The following is a 27,164-nucleotide window of genomic DNA, read 5'->3' as shown; positions in this document are numbered from 1 at the left end:
CTATTCAAAATATTTCAACCTTAAGATCTAAGCACAATTCCTGTAACATAAAATTCTCCAAATAATACTTTAATAATACTCTGGAATATACATTTCCTTTTATAACTTCAGATCTTAGGGTATATTATTCTAATGTTACTAATATTATTTAATGATTTATAATAAAGATAAAATGGATCATTTCTTAGTTCAGTTGAAAGGTCCATAAATATTACATTATTTTGCTGTCATTTTTTTTTTCTCTCACTGCAATAGTACACACTAAAGAAAACATTAGTTTTAACTGCAGGCATATAAGAACCTTCAAGTCTGAGAGCCAATGACTTCTACAATTTCTGAATTTTAGTATGTGTGGTACATAGATGGTAACTACCAGTGTTGTAAGAATTACTGAAAGTGCTGCCTAACAAATTTTGAAATGATCAATTTGTTCTAAATACCTTTACTTTTCTTTGAAATGTTTTCATTGTAAAACTACCTACAGTAAAAATAAACTAATGCGAAGGCAGGATTCATGGCCAAACAAAAGTATTTATTAGGGTTTTTTTCCTTATAAACATTTTCTTCTAAAGAAAAAAAACCTAAAATGTAAATACCTCCCATTCTGCCACATAAGACTGTATACATTATTTACATCTATCAAATAAAACATATTACAGATTTTCTGACATTCAGTGTTTCCTTTAAAATAACAACAGTGAAACAACTTTGATCAATAACTAATTTGCATAATCTTGGCACAACTTACAATATGGCGCCTACGTTGCATTTCATATTTTAGATATTTTTGCCCATCTAACTATCTTACTAGAGAACCTGTCCCCCGTGACTGCGGACTCTTGTCTCCGTGCATGTCTTAAGCAGTTGCACAGTGAGAATGCTGCCCTGCTGCTCCCATTACCTGGCACCTGCAGCATTTCTGATTTCTATCTTCAGAAATGATTTCTATTCTGACGTTAAGTATTCCTTATATGCTGTCTTCACAACATTATTTCTACCAATAATTTTAAGTAATAACTTAAATGTATAGAAAAAAATCAAATATAACAAAGGTATTTCCTAAAATATTAGTGATCTCACCACCCTGGTTATGCATATACAAAAATAACAAATACAGTTTAATAGCTGTAAAAAACTATTTTCCCTAAAATATAGTCATTTCTGCAGGACAATTTAAGGAGGAGAGTGTTCTTAAACGAAAATACACTAACCTATTTTACAACTTATACAATTATTTCAAAATCAAAACTAAAACTCAAATTTGTGCAAAAGTAGAAGAAATTCCATAAAGGAATAATTATGAAGGAGAAATTAAGAAATTGTCACATTATGTCACTAATAACTGCAGCTCTGGTGACAAAGAAACTGTCAAACAAACAAACAAAAACCTGTATGAATCTCTAACAATGGTGAACTGTAAACTCAGCCTTGAGTGCCTGTGAGCAGGTATGTATGTGCACATGACACAGACATGAGTGGGAAAACACAAATCTTAAAGGCCAGTGATTTCGCTTCCTGGTTGTCTGAGATTTTATCGCAAAGCTTTCTACTATGCAGCACGATACTCAAAAGAGAAAGGAGGGAGTGAAGGGGGAGAGGAGGAGTTTGTACCACACATACAAGGTGGCCCAATATTTTAATTTGCATTTTTTCTTTTATCAGAATACAAATTATCATACTATGAGTGATAGACAGAGAGCAGTCTTATACCTTCAAAATGAATTCTCTTAGAATAACTACTTAGGAAAGCCTTAAAATTTCAAACCATTTGCATTCAGAATTCTTTGCATATTTGTTAACACTGAACTTTCCTATGGAATCTTGAAACAGATCATATGTGACCTCATATACAATCACACTGGTAACAACAGCTCCTATGGACATGGACATCTCTACATTACCGCAAAACAGTAATGTGTAAGGTACATTAGGAGTGATGCTTAAAGACTGAGCTGAGTTTATAACTAGCATGTTCTTTAATATATCTAGTAAGTTTCAAAATACGATGTTTTGCTAGTATGCAATCACAATCCAAATTACAAATAAACTTTTGATCCAATATATTTTCAAAAGACAATCAGAATTTAATGATATGCTTTGAATACTTACATAACTTTTAATAGTTATTAATGATAGGTAGGCTAAAATTTGGCATAATAATAAAATTATTTCCAATTTCCCTATACATCAATCTCCAGTTTTTCATTAAAGAAAAATCGAAAGAAAAACATGTTCAAAACAAAATATAAAACAATGGAGGTAAAGGCTTTGTTTCTTTAAACTGCCGTTCTAAGTACTGTATCCATTTTCCATACTATCCTCTCAAACAAAAAAACTATCCAAACACAATACAAAAGTTTTAGGGGGAGAAGGGAAAAGAGAGATAATAGAAATCAAGTTCTAGAGAAAGACCTTGGTTTTAAAGTTCTATATAAATACAAAGTAATAAAAAGGTTCTCACATGTAAATAACGGTTCCAACTTCCAACAGTAACATCCGGAACCTATATTTCTCTGACGCAGTCAGTATCTGTAGCCCTCGTCTCAGCAGAGCCTAAAATGTACCCTTGCTTTCCACACTGGCCTGGTTAACAGCAAAGTTAGTGGGCGTGGTTTGGTAGTTAATGTAGTTTCTACTAAGCTTCAAAAAATTGTTTTTGTGCTATTAAAAATATGAAACTGATTCTTCTTACACGGTCGTAAGTCAACCCTCAAAGCACCTATGACATAGGACAAAGTTCCAGAAACATACTTTGTAACGGAGCTGAAATAAACAATGTTCCAAAGAGAACTGCTTTGAAGGTCAACTCTCATTTGGGTGTTAAGATATATCATGCTCATCTTAAAAGGCAATGTGACAGACAACTTAGTATTTGCATCTTACATAATCTACCATTTTAGTGGTTATCAAATTCTCTCTCAGAGAGGATGTAGACAAAGCTATAAAAGAAATCTGTTGTTTTGCTTCTTTCCCCATAAGCAAGGAAAATACCCATTACATAAAATGGAAACTAGTGATGAAATATGCAAAATATAAATATCCATATTTCCATTTTCCGATAAGAGATTGTAGTGCTTCATCTATCCTGATAATCCAGGTAGTACCTCTGAAATACATGTTAAAATATACTCTGCGAACTTTATGTTGACCATTTAGAGTTTACAATGACAAGCAAAACAGAGTTAAAAAGAGGCGACAATTTAAAAATCTTTCATTTTAAGGTAGACAGAGCTTCACAGCCACCACCACACACATGCTTTCTGTCTGGGGCAGTCTAATAGCATGGCTTCTATGGCACATGGAAGAAAAGGTCAGCAAATGAACAAGGCCAGCTGTACGACCTACTGCTAATGGCAAACACTCCACTCAGTTTCTCTTCACCACCACCACTCTGACAACGAAGTAATTCCTAAATCTTGCTTCATCATGTCCACATTTAACCAAAGCAATGTGAATAACAACTATAATGATAACTTACTACATTCGATTGTATGGGATGAGCTTATGAAATAAGGAAAACCAGCTTGTACTTTTATAACTGTATAAAAAATGGGGTAGCCAGGTATGGTGGGGCATACCATTAATCCCAGCATTTGGGGTAGAGGGGCAAGCAGATCTCTTACAGTTTGAGACCTGCTCTATAAGCCAGGGCTACATAGTAAGACCCAGTCTCAAAAAATAAGGAAAGAAATAAAAGGGGATAATTTTCTTATTTATAAATTAACAGTTCTGAAAAGAACCTAAGAGACATTTATAAGCAAGCTCTCCTATAAAATCAAGTTTTGATCCTTACTTTATAAAACAGCATTTTGCATGCCTGTAATCCCAGCACTTGGGAGGCAGAGGCAAGCCGATCTCTGTGAGTTCAAGGCCAGCCTCATCTACAGTGTGAGTTCCAGAACAGCCAGAGCTACAAAAAGACCTTGTCTCAAAAAAAAAAAAGGGGGGGGGGGGCCAAGGGGGATTTTACTCTCAAACCAAATTTTTATTAAACTGACTGTCTCTTGTATCCTGGTGTTTCTTTAGTTATAGCCACCCAGCATCTTTCCCCAGGAGAATGTCTACTTTCTCACCACACAGACAGACAGACAGACAGACAGACACACACACACACACACACACACACACACGTCTCCTCATTTCCCAAAGCTCGAGTGCTGACTTGAAAACATAGCACCTGAGATTCTGGCAAAGTGAACAGAAACTGCTCTCCACACGGAGTGGTAAGTCTGCTGTCAAGCACTAGTTTCTAGGACTGGTTTCCATTCTGACAGTTAATATGTGTAAGGCTTAAAGACCAGAAGCAACCTCTTACTTCTCTCTACATGCTGCTGCTATAAAAACCCGTTACAGGGGTGACAGAAAGTCATATACTACGGAAGACTATTTTAGTTAGTGATTATGTGCTTCATTTCCTGTATAGACAGGAATCAAACATCGGAATTCTGAACCAACCCATAATGATTGATAGTCTCTATCTAGATACTAAAAAAAAAAAAAAAAGTATTTTAAAGAAATCAGCTAGCTGTCGGCTGATAAATAAGCATTACTAATAAATGCCAGGATTGCCTACCTTTTCCAAGCTCTCTTGTTTCTTTTATTATTGGTACTTGGTAGTAATTGCCATTATAGAAATCAAATGGAGAAAAAGGCAGTTCCTAGTGATCATGATTGTAAGGGCATCCAACTGTATCACTGTCCACTTGTTCATTTCATTTTAGATTCTTTTTCACTAGGTGTTGTATACAACTTCACAGCAAGCATTTCTAGTTTACAAGTTTGAAAGTATGTGTCTCTAACTAGAAAGAGAGAGAAAATTGAGGGAAGGGGATTTATCCAAACTGATAAAATTAAAACTCAGAGCCTGAAAAGAGTATTTCTCAAGAACAAAACTGAAGGTGAGAGAACCTCAGTATTTATTCAAAAACCAAATTCCTGAACCTGTAATTGATGAAGATAACAGGATGTCATCTCAACTAATATTTAAAAGTTATTAACTACTGAGCTAACATTTTCATTACTTGATATCACTACAAAGAAAAAAGATTTCTCACAGTGGAAAAATAAGGAGTCAGGATGCTTCAAACTGCACCAATAATCAAGGTAGTGTATCATTTAAAATGACAGGCAAATACCAGCTCCATTCACTGAATGGAAATGCTAAAAAGTGATCAATTTCCCCAAATAGTTAATTCCATATTTAATGTTTGTACCTAAAACTAATTACTTATGTTTAACTTCTCATGGAAGCTGATCTCTAAAAGGAAGTCTCCCAAACTGTAAGTATGGGCACCAATCTATCCCAGGGTTTTAAAACAGGACTTTCTAAAATCTGACTCCCACACTAATCCTCTCTAATTTCCCAAACTAATGCCTGCCATGACAGGTCTCATTTTTCCTTTCCTCTTTGAAGTACAAAGGGATTCTGCACTTACGGCTCATTTGGCAATTGCTAGGAAACCTCACAGTTCAACATCCTTTCTGAAGATGGCAATTCTATATATAACCTGAAGTTTTACACTTACAGTGCACTTACATGTAGAAAGAAGCTGAAATGCAGTATCTATTACATTTCAACATCCTTAAATTTCAATATCACAGATATTAAGAGATGGAAAAAGACCTGCTTGTAGAACTTTAAACGGCTGTTGAACAGATTATATTAGTCAATATCAAAAATAATTAAGAATTTTGTAGTTTTACATTTATGTTCTACATGCACACCTTTACAAATTATGTCAAAAATAATTAAGAAATAATTTGTTGTTTTATATTTGTGTTCTACATGCACAACTTTACAAATTATGGGTTTTTTTCAACATAGTAAAAGCTGGAGATCAACAATTTGAGTAAACTATGGCTTTTATAACAGATAACTTCATAACATGCACAAGTAAGTGCCCTAGATAGAAATTCTAATATTGTTTCAAGCTTTGTTCAGTCCTATATCTGTGCTTTGCACCTCAGAAGTGAGCCTATCAAGGCACTTAAAAACATATATATAAGTCTTTTTTAAGGACTTCAAAGTGGACCACAGTTTACACAGCAAAGTACCCAGTCCATCAGCACTTCAGTCAGTTCGCATTTGTCGCATTTGTTTCCAGCATCAATATCATAAAAATTCCTCAAGTAACCAAAACCAGATTGATAAAAATAAAATAGAAAAAAAAAAATACTGTATACCACTATGACAAAATTTGCCCTTTTCAAATGTAGAGAACGGTCTCGGCTTCCTCTAGCAAGAGAATATGATTTTATATATTCAGAAGAGAAAAGGGAACCCAAGCAAGCCCCAAAACCTAAAACAGAAACAATGTAGATAAAGATGAACTATAACAAAGCCAAGGACACTGTACACAGCTCCATCTGAAGAAGAGTTTGCACAGCTTGCATCCTTTTATCTGTCCTTTGAGGTGAGTTTTTCAATCAGCTCTTGCAGTGGTGCCAACTCTCGTCTGTCAATAAGGTTGAACTCCTAAAAATAGCAAAACATTATTTGCATCCAATTCCAAAGCAAATCACCATGAACAGTACTGGATATTAGCTTCTGAAGTAAGTAATCACTTTTTAAATCATCCATTGCCTTAAGAAACTCACTTAAGCTCCCCTGATGCTCTGTTTTTACGTATCTATAACATTAAATATCTATATTAAACGTAAATCCCCTACCTCATGACCCTATTGTGGATACTAACTGTGGTAAACGATGCTGACCACTTCACAGAATACCTGGAGTACTGTATAACTGGCTCCCACTGTCAATCAGTAAGTGAGAGCTGTTGCTTCCCGCTGAAAAGAATAGACTGAAATGTGTCAAATCAAATAGGGATCTGATATCACTGCAAAGAAAAAGATTTTGCCATGGAAAACTTAAGTCAGAATGCTTCAAACTGTGCCAATAACCAAGGTACTATATCTTTTAAAACAACGTTTTAAATGATTTCTCTTGAACTACAATTTTAAAAAGTGAATAAAGGTCACACATACTTCCAATCTTCTGTAAGATGGGCCTTTCTCAACTCGCAGGGTAATCGATGAGCAGTAGCCCTCATATGCCAAGCATGACGGTCGGAACTTTAGAGAAGCATTAGCCTTAATACTACAAGCCTATCCCTCAGATCGGCAGAGTCTGGGCCAAGAATATATGCAAATATATACCACGTGACTACATTTTTGTACTGCACATTAAAGTACCGTTAAATAAAGCATGTCTTCCTGTCTTGACAAATGTCCAGAGTAAGTAGGAAGACAGATTCAAATTTAGAATTCCAAAAACTCCTCAGGATTCTGTACTAGAAAGTTGATCCCATGAGGAGAGCCAGCTCGGAGTTCCTGGCCCTCAGTTAACCATTGGCTTTTCCAACCCTGAGCTTCATCTACATACAAAGGGGCCTCATGCAAACGAGTAAAAATAAGTTGACTGGTATGTATGAGAGAGGTACGCATTCCTGTAATGAGCGGGTATCATCTGGGTACTACTTATGTCTGAAGTTATACCTAGCAGAGATGTGGCCTAGTCTCCAAAGAATAAACACCAACCATCTTTATCTGAGAGCATGTGGGTAAGGAATTCTAGGATCACATATATTCTAAGTACATAAGCTACTTAAAAAGGGACCTGGGCAAGTATGTTGTTGGCCCTGTACAGCAAGACTGTATGGGGCCAAAGCAAGATTCCTAAATCCCAAGTCCAAGCAATAGTCTTCTTAATCAAAGGGATGTTGCTAGTACTGTGGTGGGCAAAACTCTCTAGATGGACCTCCACTATTTGCTACCACATAGCAAAAAGTATACTTTATGGCTAAAGAGCAAAGTAAAACTAACATTTTTAAAGAAAGATTATTTACTCCTGATCCAACAAAACTTAAACTTTGGCAATCATTTTCTGCTAACTAAAATATGAATGCAAATCAGAATGAAGTGGGTTTTGTTGCTATGGGTCTCCAGAGGAGACTATCACATAACTCCCCAAGAAGTTTTGGGAAGTTACAACCTCTCAAAATGTGTTTTTATGGATAATTTGAAAGAAGTGTGACTTTAGTGTAAAGAATATGAATTAATGAAAGTGGACATGTTTCTTCAGTGGAGAGTAAAGACAACATTAATAGACTTATGCTCACATACAAAAACAAAGTAAAACTTGCTTTAATCTCTACAGAAACAGCAAACAAAAACTAGTTGGCTTGACTCAAAAAAAAAACTAGTTGGCTCATCTATTTCCAACTCTTTCACCTTTCCTTATTATTTCTCTAATTAGAGAATTAAATAAAAATATGCTAATATATAGTTCTTTCTTTCCTTGTTGAGACAAGGTACTGAGGAGTAACCCAGGCTGGCTCTCAACTCCTGATTCTCCTGCTCAGGCTCCAGAGTACTGAGACTGCGTGGAGGGGCCACTATGGCTGGCTTCTCAGTCTGCATTTCTAAGGCCAGCTCTCTGAGGATTAAGCAATGAGAAAGTCAACCAGAAAGTCAGTTCAAACTCCAAGGGACCACTAAAACACACTGTGACCTTTCTTTCCTTACCCATGACAGATAGTTATTAGCTTCAAAATCACTTAGAATATGGTTTTAAAAAGAAATGGGGAGAAAGGATGTGATATTCAAAGCATATATCCAGAAAAGAGTCCCGTCATAAAGATCCAAGATTTTTTTCCTTTAAAGTAGAGGTTTGAAGGAATACTAAAACACTTGCGACCAAGTTCGGAAAATGTCTGCCCAACTGACAAGTTCAAGTTGAGTTCAGATTCAGATCCCGTTTTTAAACTTTGATTGGGCTTTGTTACTTGTTTCTGTTGGTTTTGGTTATTGTCTATCCGTTTTGTGTTTGTTGAGACAGGATCTTCTGGCCCAGGATAGTCTGAAACTTAGTAAGTAGCGGTCTAGCCTTGCAGTTATAATCCTTATGCTGTAGCCTCCCAAGTGTCAAGATTACAGGCAAGTACCATCATATCTGATTCATATTCAGGTTTCTTACTTAGTCCCTTTTGGCCTGGAAATTGAAGCAGTCCAAGCAACACAAGGCTTCTTAGAACCATTTTAGACTTGCCTAACATGAACTGGGAGACTAATGAGGTTAAAGAGCAAAAGGCCCGTCATTATCATCACGGAAAGTGTAAGACAAAACAGGATGCAGATTAGAGAGAGCAAAATCTGTTCTGACAGTGTTTATTCACTTATTCATTTATTCATCACAGAATTCTAAAGATAAACAGGAAGCAACAAAAGCTTAATGAGTCAACCTACCTGAACGAAAAAAATAAAGTGCTTGAAAGATGTATTGAGATGTGCTTCCTCCTGAAGCTGGATCACAGGGTCAAAATGTTGGTGATAAATATGAGCATAAACTCTAAAGAGTCGTTTGAGTATTGTTTTTGCCACTGACATGAAATTCTTCGGGAATGGAACACCTAGTAAAGAGATAACCACCCCTCTATTAATAAGAGAAGAGCATAAAGCAGCATGACTTGTCTTCAAGTAGCAACAGGGCTGGAGGATGAACTGTGCACGAATCCCTACTCTACATGCACATAATATCTTTGCAAAGTTCTTAGCACAAAATGAATGAAAGTAAACTCCAGAGTGCCTCTTAAATATGAATGACTCTTCTTTATGGTATATTGTACTTCTAACATACTGTCACTTTACAAGTAAACACCTAAGAAGCAACAAAGTTAAAACTCACACCCAGGTTGCTAGATTTGTTAACATTAAGCTCTACACAAATGTGTGCTAACATAATTAATGTACAAACCATTTCAGTTATATTAAAAGTGTTTTTCAAGCTGGACATGGTGGCGCATGCCTTTGATCCCAGCACTTGGGAGGCAGAGGCAGGCGGATTTCTGAGTTCAAGGCCAGCCTGGTCTACAAAGTGAGTTCCAGGACAGCCAAGGCTACACAGAGAAACCCTGTCTCGAAAAAAAAAACAAAAAAAAGTGTTTTTCTTATATCAGACAGACAGACAGACAGACAGACACACACACACACACACACACACTTAACCTTAAGGAGATTCTGACCCAGGCATGGTGATAGTTCAAGATCAGCATGGGATACATAGCAAGACTCTGTCTCAAAAGAACAAAACTAAAATGAAATTTGCCCTTGGGGGAATATTATCCTAAGTATACACCAGACTCAAAAAGACTATTCTTTGATCCTACTTGTATTTTGCATGAAAAAAGAAGATAAACTCTACAGAGAATAAAACCATGGTTACTGGGTAAGGAGATAGGTATGAGATAATGTAGGTCAGAGATAGACCTGAGACATCTGCAGAAAAGGTATAGAATAATCAAGTCTAAAGATCTAACATTAAATTAGTAATATACCATATTGAACTTATTAGTTGAGTAATTATATAACAGAATAAAATGGGTTAACTATAACAGGAATCATATTAATTTATTATATACTATATAACAGTGCTATATACGATTTTTTAATTTTAATAAAAATCTGAGCCTGTTCGATGGTTTAGCAAGTAAAAACACCTGTTCAGTGAGCGCACTAAACTGTGTTTAATCCCCCAAAAGCATGTAAAGGTAAAGAAGAGAAAAGGTTCCACAAGGTTGAACTCTGACCCCCACGTGCACAGGCATGTACACACAGCAGTCATAAGTAAATTCTTAAAAAGAAAGAAAGGAATACAAAATCCTATATTCTAAATGTTGAACTTGGCAAAACAACCAATCACTGGTATTACTTAGTATCATGAATACTATTGCCCATTTAACACGACTAAAAATCACAAGATATAAACACACCATAACCAAAGCACTTTCTAAAATATCCAAGTCATGATAAAACAAAAAAGGACTGAAGTCCACATATTCTAGACTCCAGAGATTAACAAGACAGAATGCTCCATGAAAACCATTTGCAGTGATCTTCTCTTTAGCTATAAAGGACATTACTAGGAAAACCTGAAAACCACAAACAGGACCTAAGATCCAAGAAGACCTACAATTTCAGAGATAAGTGCTCTACTGAAATCATACAATGTTAGCCAAAAGTTGTTTAACAATATTCTACAGGTAATTTTTTTTTCAGAAAACATACCTGTAAGTAGTTTAAGAGGCAAAAACACGTATGAACTGTCTAATGGTGGCAATTCAGACTTAATTACCTTTAAAAGCAAATACACCAAACAAGTCACTCATATCTATGTCTGGCCAAACCCTCAAGTCTGTTTCTTTCCTCACATATCTTGATTTCAAAATCTTTTTTTTTTTTTTTTTGGTTTTTCAAGACAGGGTTTCTCTGTGTAGCCCTGGCTGTCCTGGAACTCACTTTGTGGACCAGGCTGGCCTCAAACTCAGAAATCCGCCTGCCTCTGCCTCCCGAGTGCTGGGATTAAAGGTGTACGCCACCATGCCCGGCTGATTTCAAAATCTTTGTGACACGTGGTGGCTCATTCCTGCAGTCACAACTCAGGAGACTGCCACTGGCTTGATACTGGCTGAGCTACAGAGGAAGACCCTATCTCAAAACAAAAGAACAATACAAAATCATTAAGAATAATTTTATAAGCCTTAAAAATCACTTCTTTATCATAAGTATAAAAACAGATACGAGCCATAAAGTTTGCGAAAAAAGAAAATAAGCATGAATATGGCAGGTATCATTAGCTATCTTATTGTCCACTATTCTTTTTCTATAAGTTAGGCCAGATTTCATTACCTTCCTATATCATAAACTCACCTGTTCATCACTTAAAATTATAAAGAGGTATCCTTAATATTTAGTGTAAAAAGGACCCAAGAATACTCTTGAAATGCATAAAGTTAGAAATATTTTGATTGATGTAGTAGCCTGCTATGGTTCCCAGAACAGTAGTAAGCTTCCATCTGGAACTTTCTACTAAAAAGGAAAACTACTAGATGTTTATAATTCTTTAAAAAAAAAAAAAAAAAAAAAAAAAGAGGGCAGGAGAGAAGGATCAGTGGTTAAGAGCACCGACTGCTCTGCCGAAGGTCCTGAGTTCACATCTCAACAACCATCCATAACAAGATCTGACGCCCTCTTCTGGACTGTCTGAAGACAGCTACAATGTACTTACATATAATAAAGAAATAATTTTTTTTTTAAAAATCCACAACTTGAAAGAGAGAGAGAGAGAGAGAGAAGAAAGAGAGAGAGAGAGAGAGAGAGAAGAAAGAGAGAGAGAGAGAGAGAGAGAGAGAAAGAGAAAGAGAGAAAGAGAGAGAGAGAAAGAGAGAGAGAGAAAGGAAGGAAGGAAGAAAGGAAGGAAGGAAGGAAGGAAGGAAGGAAGGAAGGAAGGAGGAAGAGGAGGAGGAAGAGGAAGAAGAGGAGGAGGAGGAGAAGGAGGGAGGGAGGGAGGGAGGGAGGGAGGGAGGGAGGGAGGGAGGGAGGGAGGGAGGAAGGAAGGGTGTAATGATAGTGCACGCCTTTACTCTCAGCACTCAGAAGGTAGAGGCAGTCAGATCTCGGAGTCTGTCAACCTGGTCTATAGAGCAGTTTCCAGGACAACCAGGGCTGCACAGAAAAAATGTCAGGGGGATGGGGGCAAGAACTCAAACATACCCAAACACATACTCAAAAGACCATCTTTTATTAGAATTAATATCAGTAATGTTTTAACCTGAAATATCACAGAAATTTTAGCAAATAATAAATTAAGTCAAGAAGGAGATCACTTATTTTGTATTGTCTAGCCTTTCAGTTAAAACACTAGGTGCAAAGGTGAAAAAAAAATCAATTTACACAAGACAGCTTGCTTATGCCTAACTGGGCTAGCAAGCTCCTGTGCCTCTTCTTAGAAATGGCCTCATCAATGCAGTCCCAAGAAACCACTCAAATGAGGACGGCAGGAAGAGAGAGAACAACTGTAGAAACATCAAATTAAATACACCATGATTTATCTCAATCACATAAAATACTTTTACCAATTTTTGATGGAAATAATGTCTCATCATCCAGCTGGTCCTGAACCCAAGTCATCAAGTAATCAATATACTTTGGTGCAGAACACTTAATAGGCTTTTTTATGTTTGTTCCATCTGCCCAGTGATATTCATATCTGCAATAGAAAAATGACATCAGAAGAGAGGTATGCACATGTGTATTCTGAATGCACACACTAACATATTTTAAATAGTCTGTTCTTCCAGTTAAGTACAAGTTTCCAATTAACAGTAGCTTGTTTTACATTTACCACAATCCAACCTAAGAGATCATATCAAACTCATCTTCTACTTAGAGTTTTCCTTACCTGTCTGGTTTTCTGTCTTTTCCTTTCTTTCTCTTTTTCTTTCCCTAACTCACTATGTAGACCAGGCTGGCTTGAAACTGAGATTCACCAGTCTCTGCCTCCCAAACACTGGGGTTAAAGCACAGGCCACCATGAGCACCCCCTGAATTTTCTTAAAGAGCTTTCTCTAATACAGGGTAGAATAATATATTGCTGAAGTGGGAGAACTAACTTCTGTCCTATGCTGCCTATCTTTGAACTTGAAGCTTTTCATCCTTACATAAAATGCAGCACAATTCTTTTTCCTTTGGGGGCTTTAAATTTGGGGTCAAGTACAAAAAAATGACAGAAAATTCACAGCAAAACTAATGTAAATAAGAATGGTTCAGTAGGTTAGTACGTTTGGCTAAGGAACCCTTAATATACCCTTAAAAGAAACTGGCAATTCAAAAATGTTCATGTTTTGGATATTAAAATTACGTTTTGATTTAGTAAACATTTAATATATAACCGTCACATGAGAAATGCAAGGTTAAGAACAAGAAACACTAAAATGAAGTGTGCTTCCCCTACTCTGAAAAACAAGGTTAGCAGAAGAGATGCTCATAAATGTATAAGTAAAAATATATATGAACTGCCTGTCTAAAATGAACAATTTATCCTTGAAAGATCTACCTATAATCATCACAATTATGTTTATTAACTTGTCACTGATTCTCAGGTGTTCACTCACATCCACATATAACAAAAATAAAACACGTTACTTCAGGCCAAACCGTCAAATCATTTTCTTTAACAATTCTCATTCTCTCATTCTGTCTGCCTATATGTCTCATCCCCCACCCCACTCCATCCCCTCCTCTCTCTCACACATGCACCCTGACTTTAAGATAATAAAACTCTTCTTGCAAACTGTACAATATACATTTGTATCAACAAAATCCTAAAGAACTAAGTTCATAGCTGAAACTCTAAAATACAGAAATGTATAAAATGAACTGTTATTTAGATTTTTAGTTTCCAACATTTCTTCTGATGCTTCACTTTTGTAATCAACTGTTTTCTAACCTTTGATGGTCACAATGAGTGACCATCAAATACAGTACGAAGTTTCAAAAGGGAGATGCTGCCAAACACGTACTGGTACCCTGCTATGGTCAGTCACTTTAGCAGTCAAGAATTTTCTCTTATTATAAAATTTAAATACTTGGTGCAATTTAAGCCTATTTCTTCATCTTTGATACTCTTGAGAGCAGAGACTTAACAATTATTGAGAGTCGGACTTAAGTATTATTATTGTTCACTTAAGAAACATGAGCTTAGTGCTAGAGAGATGACTCAACAGTTAAGTATGCTTGCTGCTCTTACAGAGGACCTGGGTTCAGTTTCCAGTACCCAAATGGTAATTTGAAGCTACCAGTAACTCCAGCTCTAGATCTGATATCTTCTGGCCTCTGAAGGCTCTTATATGCACATGGTGCACACATGTATACATAATGAATAAATAAAAGAACCTTTAAGAAACAAGAAGGGAGGCTGAAGAGATGGCTCAGTAGTTAAAAGTACTGGCTGTTCTTCCAGAGGACTCCGGTTCAATTGTCAGCATACACATGGCAGCTCACAACTGTCTATGACTCCAGTTCCAGAGGAACCAACACCCCCACAGACATACATGAAGGCAAAGCACCAACGCTCATTTAAAATTAAACTTTTAAAAAGAAAACAAAAGGCATCTATATTTTCTCTCTACATTAAGAAAGTTGAAAGTTTTTCTTTCTTGACAATCATGTTTGTTAACTTGTTACTGATTTTCAGGTGTTCATTCACTTCCACATATAACAACCAATTGCAAACACAGTAAATGTGAAATTCATGTTTACTGTCCTGAAGATTTAAAAGTCACCTCAACATTCAGTATCCTGAGACTTTGAACACTGAAACAACTATATGTTGCTTACACCTCTAACACTTAAACCTACTATTCTTATTTTTTTTCTTTGTTTATAACTAAGATCATGTTAGGGTTTGAGTCTGAGCCACACCACAGGCTCACATGCAGGCTTGAGTGTAGAACTTTTACAAACAGTGCTGGTATACTACTGGGGACTGACTGGCCTTGAAGGTTACAGTGGAGCTGTTTCTCCTTCTAAATAGGTCTCACTCTAAACTCTCACTGCTCCATGCCAACCCATCCGCCATGCCTTCCCCACCATGACAGACTGAAATGCTCTGAACAAAGAGCTGAGAATAGCTGGCACAGCATAATCCTAACACAAGGGGCACACTCAGGAGGATTCTAGTCTAATGCCTACCTGGGCCACATAGAGAAGAAGCAGTCTTCAAACAATTGTTTTGGTTTTTTTTGTTTGTTTGTTTTTTAAAGAAAAAGACAGAGAGGGGAACAAATGGGCAGGCCATGTGCCACAGAGGAATCTGCCTTTTTCAAGAAGGCGAAACTACTCTGTTCCTGCATGCAAATTAACCATGTAATTGTAAAATTAAAACCACCCATTTTCACATGAAACTTAAAACATATGAATACCAATAATACCAACAGTAATTAAGTTATAAAAGGGAACTTCATTTCTCCAATGCCCTTTTACAGTATCAAATTTGAAAATAACAAGTAACAGAAAATTGATAAAACTAAGACATCGTGTCTGAAACAGAACATTTAGCCAAAGGGATATCTAATTAATTTAAAAACAAATTTGATTAAAAAAAAAGACAATTCAATTAAAGAACTACAGAGGGTCAGAAGTGGTGATAACATATCTTTAATCCCAGCACTTGGGAGGCAGAGGCAGGCAAATGTCTGTGAGTGGCATGCCGACCTGGTCTACTAAGGGAGATCCAGGACTGATCAGGCTATACAAACACTGTCTCAAAAAGCAACAACACAAGTTCCATAAAGAACAGTTCTCCAAAATAAAGAGTTGCTTGAGAGGAGAAACTCACCAGATACAATTCTAACAGAAGAGCTCTAAAGGAAGTGGGGAAATGGAATGTGGGAAAACTCCTCTCTATGAGCAAGAAAGCGGGGCAGACCAAACACAGCTCTCTGCTCTTCTAGTGAGAATGGCCAGTGTGTGGTTTACCTCCTTCTAAGAGAGTAACATACCTTTTCTGAGCTCCCACATCTCTGCCACAAGTTCTTTGACCAGCTAACTAAATTCCTTATGCTCATGAGATATATGAGTCATTATTTTTCTGGTGAATGTTAGAATATGAAGTAAAATATGTATTTACATATCACTAAACAGATAGCAGCAGTCTTTATTAGTAGCAATAGTAAAAAGCCAACTTCAAAAGGGAATTGGCCCAACCAATATTTATTGATTGCTTAGAAGATTATAAGTGCTATCTTTACACCAAGACAGATTTAAAAGAATAAAGAACTGTAGGGCATACCTGAAGCCCCAGATCTGATCCTTAGCACACACACACACACACACACACACAGTGTCAACACAACACAATGAAAAATGCAATCATCATAAGAAGTGAAAGCACTAGGTCTGGAGAGACGCCTCAGCTGTCTGCAGCGTTCCAAGCTCTTCCAGAGGACCCGAGATAAGCTCCAACTTCAAGCAGCTCCAGGAGATCAGATGTCTCTGGCCACTGTGGGCACTTGCACTCAACACGCACACACCTACACATACACAACCAACACACAAATTGACAATCTTTTTAAAGAACACATTTATACTGAAGAATCCTAAGCAGCTCCAAAGGGAAAGAAATGTTTAGCAGGGGCCTGTAACAAAGGTAAGACATTTTAAAATATTAACATAAGAAAAAAAGAACAAAAGAGAAAGAAAATGTCCAAGAAAGATATTTGAGGCAGAAGAAACAGAGTGACTGGCAAGGAGTTTCCAGAAAGCTGGTTCAGGTGGATAGAGAAAGGTAGACAGTAAGGAAGGAGAGGAAAGGCAGAAAGCATAGGAAGGAAGGAAGGAAGGAAGGAAGGAAGGAAGGAAGGAAGGAAGGAAGGAAGGAAGGAAGGAAGGAAGGAAGGAAGGAAGGAAAGAAGGAAGGAAAGAAGGAAGGCAGGCAGGCAGGCACAGTGGTAATAAGCTGATCAGTGACAGGGAAGCCACCAAGCAACTGCCAGAACCTAGAAAGTGCATGGCTAGACACCTTCTTCTCAGCTAAGAGCCCAATAACAGTGATAAGAGAAACTGGCCATTAGCCGTGTCTTACTTTGGTCCAGCTGACATCACCGGACAGCTCTCCTCTGTACAGAAGTCTGTGATGGTTCCATAAAGCATATTGATTTGATTGAAAAAATCCACAGCTGCAAAGCAAATGTCTGTCATAAGTAAATTTAAATAGTAAAAAAAATAATTTTGGCTCTATTTAAGCAGAATCCCAGGTATTTTTCCTACAAAATCATGTGTGATCAGGAAAGCTCACACCAAAGTCTCAATTGATTAGAAGCTTGTATTAGAGAGCAAGAAGACATAAAAAATGTGTGTGTATATAAAAATATATATATATGCATGTGCATGTACATATATAATATATATTATACAAAGAATTATATAAGTAAGAAAAAACAACACACACAGGAAATGTAACAATTTAAAATGCCCCCATCACTAGTTTCAAGATAATCATAAAATTCTATGGAAAAAACACTGGTAATAATGAAATGATTTAAATGATAATGGATTGCCATTCCAAAGCCTCCACCACCACCACCACCACCCCAGCTAAAAACTTACTTCAAAATACAAAAAACCAAGAATAACTAACACATTGTAAATATCTGTGTGTGCAATGTGGAGGCCAGAAGAGGACAGTACTATTCTAGACAACAGACACTCAGGTCCAGCAACTGAGCTTGAAAGTAATTATCTGCTTCTATACTTAAGACAATGTCTTATGTTCTGCAATACAGAGTTCTACACAGCCATTCTTAATATTTCTTAATCAATATATTCATGCTAGCCAAATACTGCAGCATTTGCATACAAAAACTCAGTGGGCAAGAGTGCTTTCCAACAAGCCAGACAACCTAATTTAGATCTCTAGGACCCACATGGTAGAGGGAAAAAACTGTCCTCTGACCTCCACATATTTGCTGTGGCATGTGTACCCATGCACATAGACGTATGCATGCATATACACAAATAAGTATAAAAATTTAAATAGCTATATAAATTAATAAATGAGCTCTCAAAGGTACAAAACCACAAACAAGTGCCAAAAGGAAAAAGAGAAAGGATCAGCAGACAGGAAGGGACAGGAGGGGACAGCAAGGGACAGGAGAGGACAGGAGGAGACAGGAGGGAACAGGAAGGGCAAAGCAGAGCGATGCATATTAGCACACCCATTTAATCCAAGCAACTGGGAGGCAGATGAATCTCGCTAAATTGAAGACCATCATAATCAACAGTGATTCTAAACCAGCCAGGGCTACACAGTGAGACCCTGTAATAATGTACACATATACTAGAAAGTTATTCTCATCATCTTTGAGACATCACAAAAATCACCTTATAGCTAAGATGGCTCTCACCAATAAAATGAAAAAACAAAACATTTTATTTCTAATAACAAAAGTATCTTGGTCCAAAACTATAATCACATTATAATAATTAATCACATAATTCAAAAAGTGACAGTTTAGTTCTATTGACATTTCATAAAATTTCATATTCAGAAATTTAGTTATATAAAAACCAAAGCTGAATTGCATCGTCACTATATTGTGATATCAGGCTATTTCATCATCACTATACTGTGAGACAGACTATTTTGACATCACTATATTGTGATATCAAGCTAAAGAGATCTTGACTAGACAACACCTCAACATTCACCTAAGAAGGTCACTGGGCCAATTCAGAGTCTGGCAGAAGCACAAGGGTGACTTACTGTTAACTGCAACCCACTCATTCAGATCCTCTCCCTCGGGAAGCATGACAGCCATCCGTAGGTTGCCGCTGCCCAGTGTGGCTTCCGCATGCTTTAAGAGTTCATACTGGTGAGACCCCTCTGGTATGTTCTTCTTTGGTTTAAAAGTTTTAGAAGAGCGACTACCACTGTGAGTAAAAAAAAAGAGGGGAAGGAAATACTTGATTATTTAAACACATACTATCAATGGAATCTATACTTCTTTACTGAATAAGTCATCTTAAATATCTAAAAATTAATAGGAATTCACTTCTAACCCCCAAACCTAAACTATACTAGCTACATTAATCCTAGCAGGAAAGTCGTTACTGTAATTACCATGTTATCTACCTAAAATATATACAAACTTCCTCTACGTTCTCTAATTTAACTCAGGAGGAGAAAAAAAAAACCTTTAAGTTGTAACTAATCCAGCTCTCCACAATAAACCAACCATTCTGGAACTATAATCAATGAAAACAAACCAGACTGTATCTATGAAAACAAAAAATTATAATATTAGTAATTTTACCTTTTTTCAACCCTGTTTTTCATTTTAATACACAGAAGTGTATTAGCTTTAAGATGCAGATACACTTTTATGTCAATAAAATACAAAAATATAAGAGCAAGGGGAAAAGAAGCTCAATGTTTTTCTACTCCAACTATGGGAAGCATCTGCACTCAATCTTAATGCAGAAGGAATTCTGGGTAAACATAATAGTATGACTGATGTGATCAAATTTTAGAATGTATATAGATATAGATATAGGTGGGTGTGTGTGTGTGTGTGTGTGTGTGTGTGTGTGTGTGTGTGTGTTGACCTAACTAAAAATAGGTTTAGAAACAGTTTTGAAAGATTAAGAACAGAGTGTAGTGGTACACATCTTTAGCTCTCAGGAAGCAGAGGCAGGAATATCTCTGAGAGTTCAAGGTTAGAATGGTCTACATAGTGAGTTCCAGAATAGCCAAGACTGCAGAGAGAAACCTTGTCTCAAAAGAAAACAAACAAACAAACAAACAAAAAACATTCAGCCACTTGAAGACAGGAAGATGAAAACAGAAGCCTTAAGAGCATTATAGGTTCCATGGCTTTTCAATCCTCAACCCTTTCTCTGAAGTTTAAACTCCACATCCCTTCCCTCTTTCCCCAAGGTAAGGCTGTGTTCTTGACCCTACCAGTATCTGATAACCACCAAGGATCCTGAAGTATGCTAAAAGTCTACCAATCAGCCCAAATACCAACTCAAGGGGTGGTATTATTCTACTGACACTCTCATTTAAATGTTGTCTCATCTTGAGTGTTTAGCTAAAATTAAATTGATATTTCTCCACTCTGAACACATCTTCCTCCAATGTCTTTACTTAACAGCTAAGGGATCTCTTTTAAAACATTAGTAAGTAGATACTCACTCCTCCTCTGGGAACCACTCAATGACCTCCCAATACTCTCAGAATAACTCCAAAGGTAAAATGCTGGATACGGTCAAGCTGTAGAACACACTGAAGCATTCACATTTTTCTTCAGTTGAATATATTAAACACCAAATTCTCTAACCGGACAATGGTGGTGCACACCTTTACCCTAGCACTTGGGAGGCAGAAGCAGGTAGATTTCTTGAGTTCAAAGCCAGCCTGGTCTACAAAGTGAGTTCCAGGACAGCCAGGGCTACACAGAGAAACCCTGTCTTGAATAACAAAAAAAAAACAAAAACCACACACACACACACCTCTACACTCCTCCACTGCTGGTGGAATTGCAAGCTGATACAACCACTCTGGAAATCAGTTTGGCGATTCCTCAGAAAACTGGACATAGTACTACCAGAGGACCCAGCTACACCACTCCTGGGCATATGCCCAGAAGATGCTCCAATATGTAATAAGAACACATGCTCCACTATGTTCATAGCATCCTTTATAATATATTTATAATATTTATAATAGCCAGACGCTGGAAAGAACCCAGATGTCTCTCAACAGAGGAAAGGACACAGAAAATGTGGTACATTTATACAAATTACTGCTCAGCTATTAAAAACAATGAATTCATGAAATTCTTAGGCAAATGGATAGAACTAGAAAATATCATCCTGAGTGAGGTAACCCAATCACCAAAGAACACACATGATATACACTCACTGATAAGTGGGTGTTAGCCCAGAAGCTCAGAATACTCAAGATAAAGACCAAATGAAGCTCAAGAAGAAGGAAGACCACAGTATGGTCCTTCTTAGAAGAGGGAACAAGACACCCATGGGAGGAGATACGGAGACAAAGTGTGGAGCAGAAACTGAAGGAAAGACCATCCAGAGACTGTCCCACCTGGGGATCCATCCCATATACAGTCACCAAACCCAGACACTGTTATGGATGCCAACAAGTACTTGCTAACAGGAGCCTGTTATAGCTGTCTACTGAGAGGCTCTGCCAATGCCTGACAAATACTGAAGTGGATGCTCACAGCCAACCATTGGACTGAGCATGAAGTCCCCAATGGAGGAGCTAGAAAAAGGACTGAAGGAGCTGAAGGGGTTTTGCAACCCATAGGAAGAACAACAATATGAACTAACCAGTACCCCCAGAGCTCCCAGGGACTAAACCACCAACCAAAGAGTACACAAGGAGGGACCCATGGCTCCAGTTGCATATGTAGCAGAGGATGGCCTTGTTGGACATCACTGGGAGTAGAGGCCCTTAGTCCTGAGAAGGCTCAGTGACCCCATGTAGGGAAATGCCAGGACAGGGAAACAGGAGTGGGTGGGTTGGTGAGCAGGGGACGGGGGGGGGACGGGGGGTGGGAGTATGAGATAGGGGGTTTTCAGAAGGGAAACCAGGAAAGGAGTAGCATTTGAAATGTAAATAAAGAAAATAAACTCTCCAAATCCAAGCAGCTCTAAAAGTCAATTCTTTTATCATTTGTTCCTTTTTGCCTCTCATTATTTTTCTCAGGGCTTCCAACAAAGCTGAGGCCAAGTGTTGGACCACTGAGCTACACCCCTGGGCCTTCTCATCAAAATTCATCCTGAAAAATATACTTCCCCACTACATTTTACAAAAGATTCTCCCTAATCTATATGTTGATCAATTATAAAAATAGCTCTCTCAGACTCCTATAGTTATTTATTTTTTAAATTTTAGAAATAAGACATTAGTATGTCTGTCTGTCTGTCTGTCTGTCTCTCTCTCTCTCTCTCTCTCTCTCTCTCTCTCTGTTTTTGTTGGTTTTGTTTTTGCTGTTGCTTTTCGAGACAGGATTTCTCTTTGTAGCCCTGACTCTCCTGGGACTCACTCGTAGTCCAGGCTGGCCTTGAACTCAGAGACCTACCTGCCTATGCCTCCTGAGTACAAAGATTAAAGGTGTGAGCCATTGCCCAGGTAACACTCTCTCCTGTTTCCAATTTCCATGTAATTCAAACTTCTAAAGTCCAGGCAGGTCCTGTGTGTTAAGGGAAAGGATGCCTTCTGAAGCTTCAATGAACAGAACAAGTTCATCAGCTATCTACTAATCTAGGTTTTTTCCCATTATCTGCTTCTGCTAGCAATGCTGCAACAGCATTCGATGTGTATGTGAAACATTCTTATGACAGCTGTGCCACAGAACACATGTAAATTTTGAATTATAAAATAAGAAAGTGCTTTTCCCCACAAACAAGTTATACTCTTCAAAAATCTAATATCCTCCTTTCGGCCGCCGCAGCCATCTTCCAGTAACTCGCCAAAATGACGAACACAAAGGGAAAGAGGAGAGGCACCCGGTACATGTTCTCTAGGCCTTTTAGGAAACATGGCGTTGTTCCTTTGGCCACATACATACGAATCTACAAGAAGGGTGATATTGTAGACATCAAGGGAATGGGCACTGTTCAAAAAGGAATGCCCCATAAGTGCTACCACGGCAAAACCGGAAGAGTCTACAATGTCACCCAGCATGCCGTGGGCATCATTGTCAACAAGCAGGTTAAGGGCAAAATTCTGGCCAAGAGGATCAATGTGCGGATTGAGCATATCGAGCACTCAAAGAGCAGAGGCAGCTTCCTGAAGCGGGTGAAGGAGAACGACCAGAAGAAAAAGGAAGCCAAAGAGAAGGGCACCTGGGTGCAGCTGAAGCGCCAGCCTGCGCCACCCAGAGAAGCACACTTTGTGAGGACTAACGGAAAAGAGCCTGAGCTGTTGGAACCCATTCCATACGAATTCATGGCCTAATGTACACAAAGAAATAAAAATACCTGCACCAGGAAAAAAAAAATCTAATATCCTAAGAGAATACCTAGTCTTTGACTCAAAATCCCTCTTTTTAGTTCCCAACACAGCAGCATACCTACCGAGAATTTAGACCCTTACCAACACAAGTACTAACAAGGGGTGTTATATTAATAGTTCACAGTGTTTCCCTGAGGTTTTTACTTTCTGAATAAGCATACAGAACATTCAGGAATGTTTTTCCTGAAACAACTTGTAGAGCAAGGCAGTGCAGTTTCTCTAAAAAATTTCATCTGAGAGATGCACACTTACGCCTTGTTATTTGCCGTTTTTAAGTTTCAATACCATTTTCTTTATCTTAAATCATAAAAAATGTATTAGGTCTCAAAGGACCACCTATGTTGTTCCCCACAAGATACTTTTGCTATCATAACCTTTCACTTTAACATTTGCTGATGAACAATTAACAAAGTTGTATTTTCTCAATTGAACTGGGAAATCTTAAGGCTGAAAATAGGAGAGTTAAGGGGAAGATACTAACAGGGAAATCAAACCAGGAGCAACAGCAGGGAATAAGATGCCTGTGTATTTTGACACTGAAGAATGTGCCAGTTTCTTGAAAATCAGAAGCCAATTAACCATCATCAATTTATATCAACAGTCTCATTTCTTGAAAATGAAAATGATTTACTCTGACCACACTTTTAAATGAAAAGCCAGAACTAAATAGTAGTCTATTATCTTGAAATTTCTTAGCATTACCGTCTTAGCTCACTTAGGTGTACAGTAGCAATAACCAAGGGCTGCCTTACTCCTGAACCCTGAGGGAGGTACTCTCCTAGTAGTTTTCTCTGCTCTTGTCCTAAGTACAAAACTGGCATTCCTATTAAACCTCCTCCTGCCGGTCTAACACCAGAGATTTATTTTAAAAAATTAAAATAAAACTCCATGAATAACTTGGTAAATAGTTCTACCTAGCTTCAGGCTGAGAACTCCTAGACAGAATAGTATGGTGAAGACTAATAGTAACTAACACCTCCTCACAAGCTTTGGCGTAAGAGACAAGAGAATATCCCTGAAGTTCATCTCAATGTGCTTCAAATTCAGTAAGAACCTGCCTCAAAGAATAGTATGTGATTACTATTCTCAACGTCTAGTTTCCACATGCATATATACGCACCTACCAACGCGCGCACACACAGAGGATCTACAGTAACAGAGCTTGAGTCTTACAGAGGTCACTATGAAGAATGATTCTGCTGTGTTCCAAATTAAAAATGTGAACTACAGAGAGAAGCTCTGTGGGACTTTTCATCAGATTACATAGGAAACAAACACTCTCTACGCAACTGAGCTCCTCTGCTGGCCTGAGAATAAAGCAAGCAACAACAGGAACAGAGCATCAGGCTGCAACTCAGAGCAGAGTGTGGGAGATTACCACCTGCCTATCAGGTAAGGGTATACCCTAGCAATGATGCAAGTATCCATTGGTATACACATACACACACACACACACACACACACACACACACACACACAGAGAGAGAGAGAGAGAGAGAGAGAGAGAGAGAGAGAGAGAGAGAGAGAGAGGTATCTATGTTCAGTCTCTTACTACTACCACAGGAAAGCTCCTATAAAAGACTGTAATCATGAAAAAGAACACAAAACATCAAAATTACTGTGTTGGTTTGAATAGGTTTGGCGGCTAAAGAATCATCGTGTTTGAATGCTTGGCCGTAGAGGGTGGCACTATTAGCCTTGTTGGAGGAAGTATGTCACTGTGTAGGTGGGCTTTGAGGACTCCTATACTCAGGCTCTGCCCAATGCAGAAGATAGTCTCCTACTGACTGCCTTAGGATCAAGACTAGAATTCTTGGCTCCTCTAGCACCATGTCTGCCTGCATGCTGCCAAGCTTCCCACTATGATGTTAATGGACTAAACCTCTCAAACTGTAAGCCAGCACCAATGAAATGTTTGCCTTCCTAAGAGTGGCACTGGTCATGATATCACTTCACAGCAATAAAACTCCAGCTAAGACGACCCCTAAATCACCAAATATTCCAAGAAAACCAATACCATGAAAGAATTAAACTCAACAATGTAGTAACTAAAGAAACTGCGCAACATGACTGAGGAAGACACTCAAAGTCAAACTCTGGTTTCCACACCAGGTATACCCCCAATATGTACATGTGCACTAAATATACCCAATGTCTTTAGGAATAACAGGATATTATCACCTTCATGAAAATGGCAATTTTTTTTTAAAAAGGTGATTTCAATTGAATATAAACAATATGCCTAGCTTTGTAACAAACTGTTTTCTAGCTTGGCTATGTCAGAAGTCCAGAAGGATGAAATGCTTCTTAAACATGCAGTCAAATCAATAAATACTGTCAGTAGTCAGAGGTAGGGGAAGGAGAAATATACTTTTTAATAAAATTGATAATGATTATGATTGACCAGCCTTGGGAAAATACCAATACACCAAATCATGTTTGAAATAAGTGATTTATGAATTATGGGATCATATCTAAATACAGATACTTTTAAAGGCTCAAGGCTAACATACTCTTGACAAATGAGGAAATAAAATTCAATGAAGGAAGAATGGTCTTTTCAGGAATGGTAAGAGAATCTATATGCCAAAACATAACTCTAGACAAACTTAGGACCTTATACAAAAATAATTTGAGTTGGGTCACAGATTTCATGTACAAAACAACTCCACAAGACTTCTAGGAGAAAAACTATCTGCAATCTTGACTCTATTGGGTGATGAGGTTCTAGATGCAAAGCCATCACAAAGAAAACTAACAGGTTTAATTATGAAAACTGTTCAGTGTAAGACAGCATTAAGAAAACAGAAGTAGGGCTGGAGACATGCAGGGCTGGAGAGATGGCTCAGTGGTTAGGAGCTCTCACTGCTCTTTCAAAGGTCCTGAGTTCAATTCCCAGCAACCACATGGTGCCTCACAACCATCTGTAATAGGATCCGATGCCCTCTTCTGATGTGTCTGAAGACAGCTACAGTGTACTCATATACATAAAATGAATAAACAATTATTTTTTAAAAAAGAAAGAAAAAGGAAGCTACATGCTCAAAAACAAACATTTACCAACTACATACAGTATAGTAGAAGATGTGAGACCAAGATGTATAAGAGGTTTTTAAAATCAACAAGACATGCTAAGTGCATGGACCCTTGTAATCCCTGCACTCAGAAAGAAGCAGGAGGATCTCTGAGTTTGAAACTAGCCTGGTCTATATAGGGTTCCAGGACAGCCATAGCTATATACAGTGAGACCTTAACTCAAAAAAACAATGAGCCAGGTGTGGTGGCGCACGCCTTTAATCCCAGCACTCGGGAGGCAGAGGCAGGCGGATTTCTGAGTTCGAGGCCAGCCTGGTCTACAAAGTGAGTTCCAGGACAGCCAGGGCTATAAAGAGAAACCCTGTCTCGAAAAAAACAAAACAAAACAAAACAAAACAAACAAAACAAAAAACAAAAAACAAAAAACCAAAAACAAACAAAAAAAAAGGCTGGGCATGGTGGCATACGCCTTTCTCGAAGCACTCAGGAGGCTGAGGTAGGCATATCTCTGAGTTTGAGACCAGCCTAATCTACATAGTGAGTCCCAGGGGAGCCAGGGCTATACAGTGAGACCAAGGGAAAAAATAAAATAAAATTTAAGCAAGAAAGGGGAGAAGAAAGGGGAGGGAGAAGGTGAGAAAAAAAGGAGGGAGGGAGAAACAGTAAATACTTGTTATAAGATTTCTATTTTTGTTGTTGTTGTTGTTTTTCAAGACAGGGTTTCTCTGTATAGCCCTGGCTGTCCTGG

The 27,164-nt window shown here is 37.8% G+C and overlaps 1 protein-coding gene and 1 pseudogene across 1 annotated transcript in view; one reads left to right on the top strand and one right to left on the bottom strand.

Annotated features, from left to right (window-relative positions):
* Positions 1-4,114: 4,114 nt before the first annotated feature.
* Positions 4,115-27,164, bottom strand: part of Mob1b (MOB kinase activator 1B) — a 37,585-nt gene continuing 14,535 nt past the window's right edge. Inside the window, exons 2-6 of the mRNA NM_026735.2 lie at positions 19,100-19,266; positions 17,420-17,513; positions 12,912-13,045; positions 9,247-9,410; positions 4,115-6,475 (exon numbers count right to left, since the gene is read on the bottom strand). Coding sequence (NP_081011.1) covers positions 6,398-6,475; positions 9,247-9,410; positions 12,912-13,045; positions 17,420-17,513; positions 19,100-19,266 — 637 coding nt within the window. The 3' untranslated portion in view covers positions 4,115-6,397. The remainder of the gene's footprint in view (positions 6,476-9,246; positions 9,411-12,911; positions 13,046-17,419; positions 17,514-19,099; positions 19,267-27,164) is intronic.
* On the top strand, positions 22,737-23,347 carry Gm15682 (annotated as a pseudogene).

This window comes from Mus musculus, chromosome 5 (genome assembly GCF_000001635.26).
Source record: "Mus musculus strain C57BL/6J chromosome 5, GRCm38.p6 C57BL/6J".
Classification (NCBI taxonomy): Eukaryota; Metazoa; Chordata; class Mammalia; order Rodentia; family Muridae; genus Mus; species Mus musculus.
Note: the sequence above shows the minus strand (reverse complement) of the source record. Positions and strands in the feature narration are given on the sequence as shown.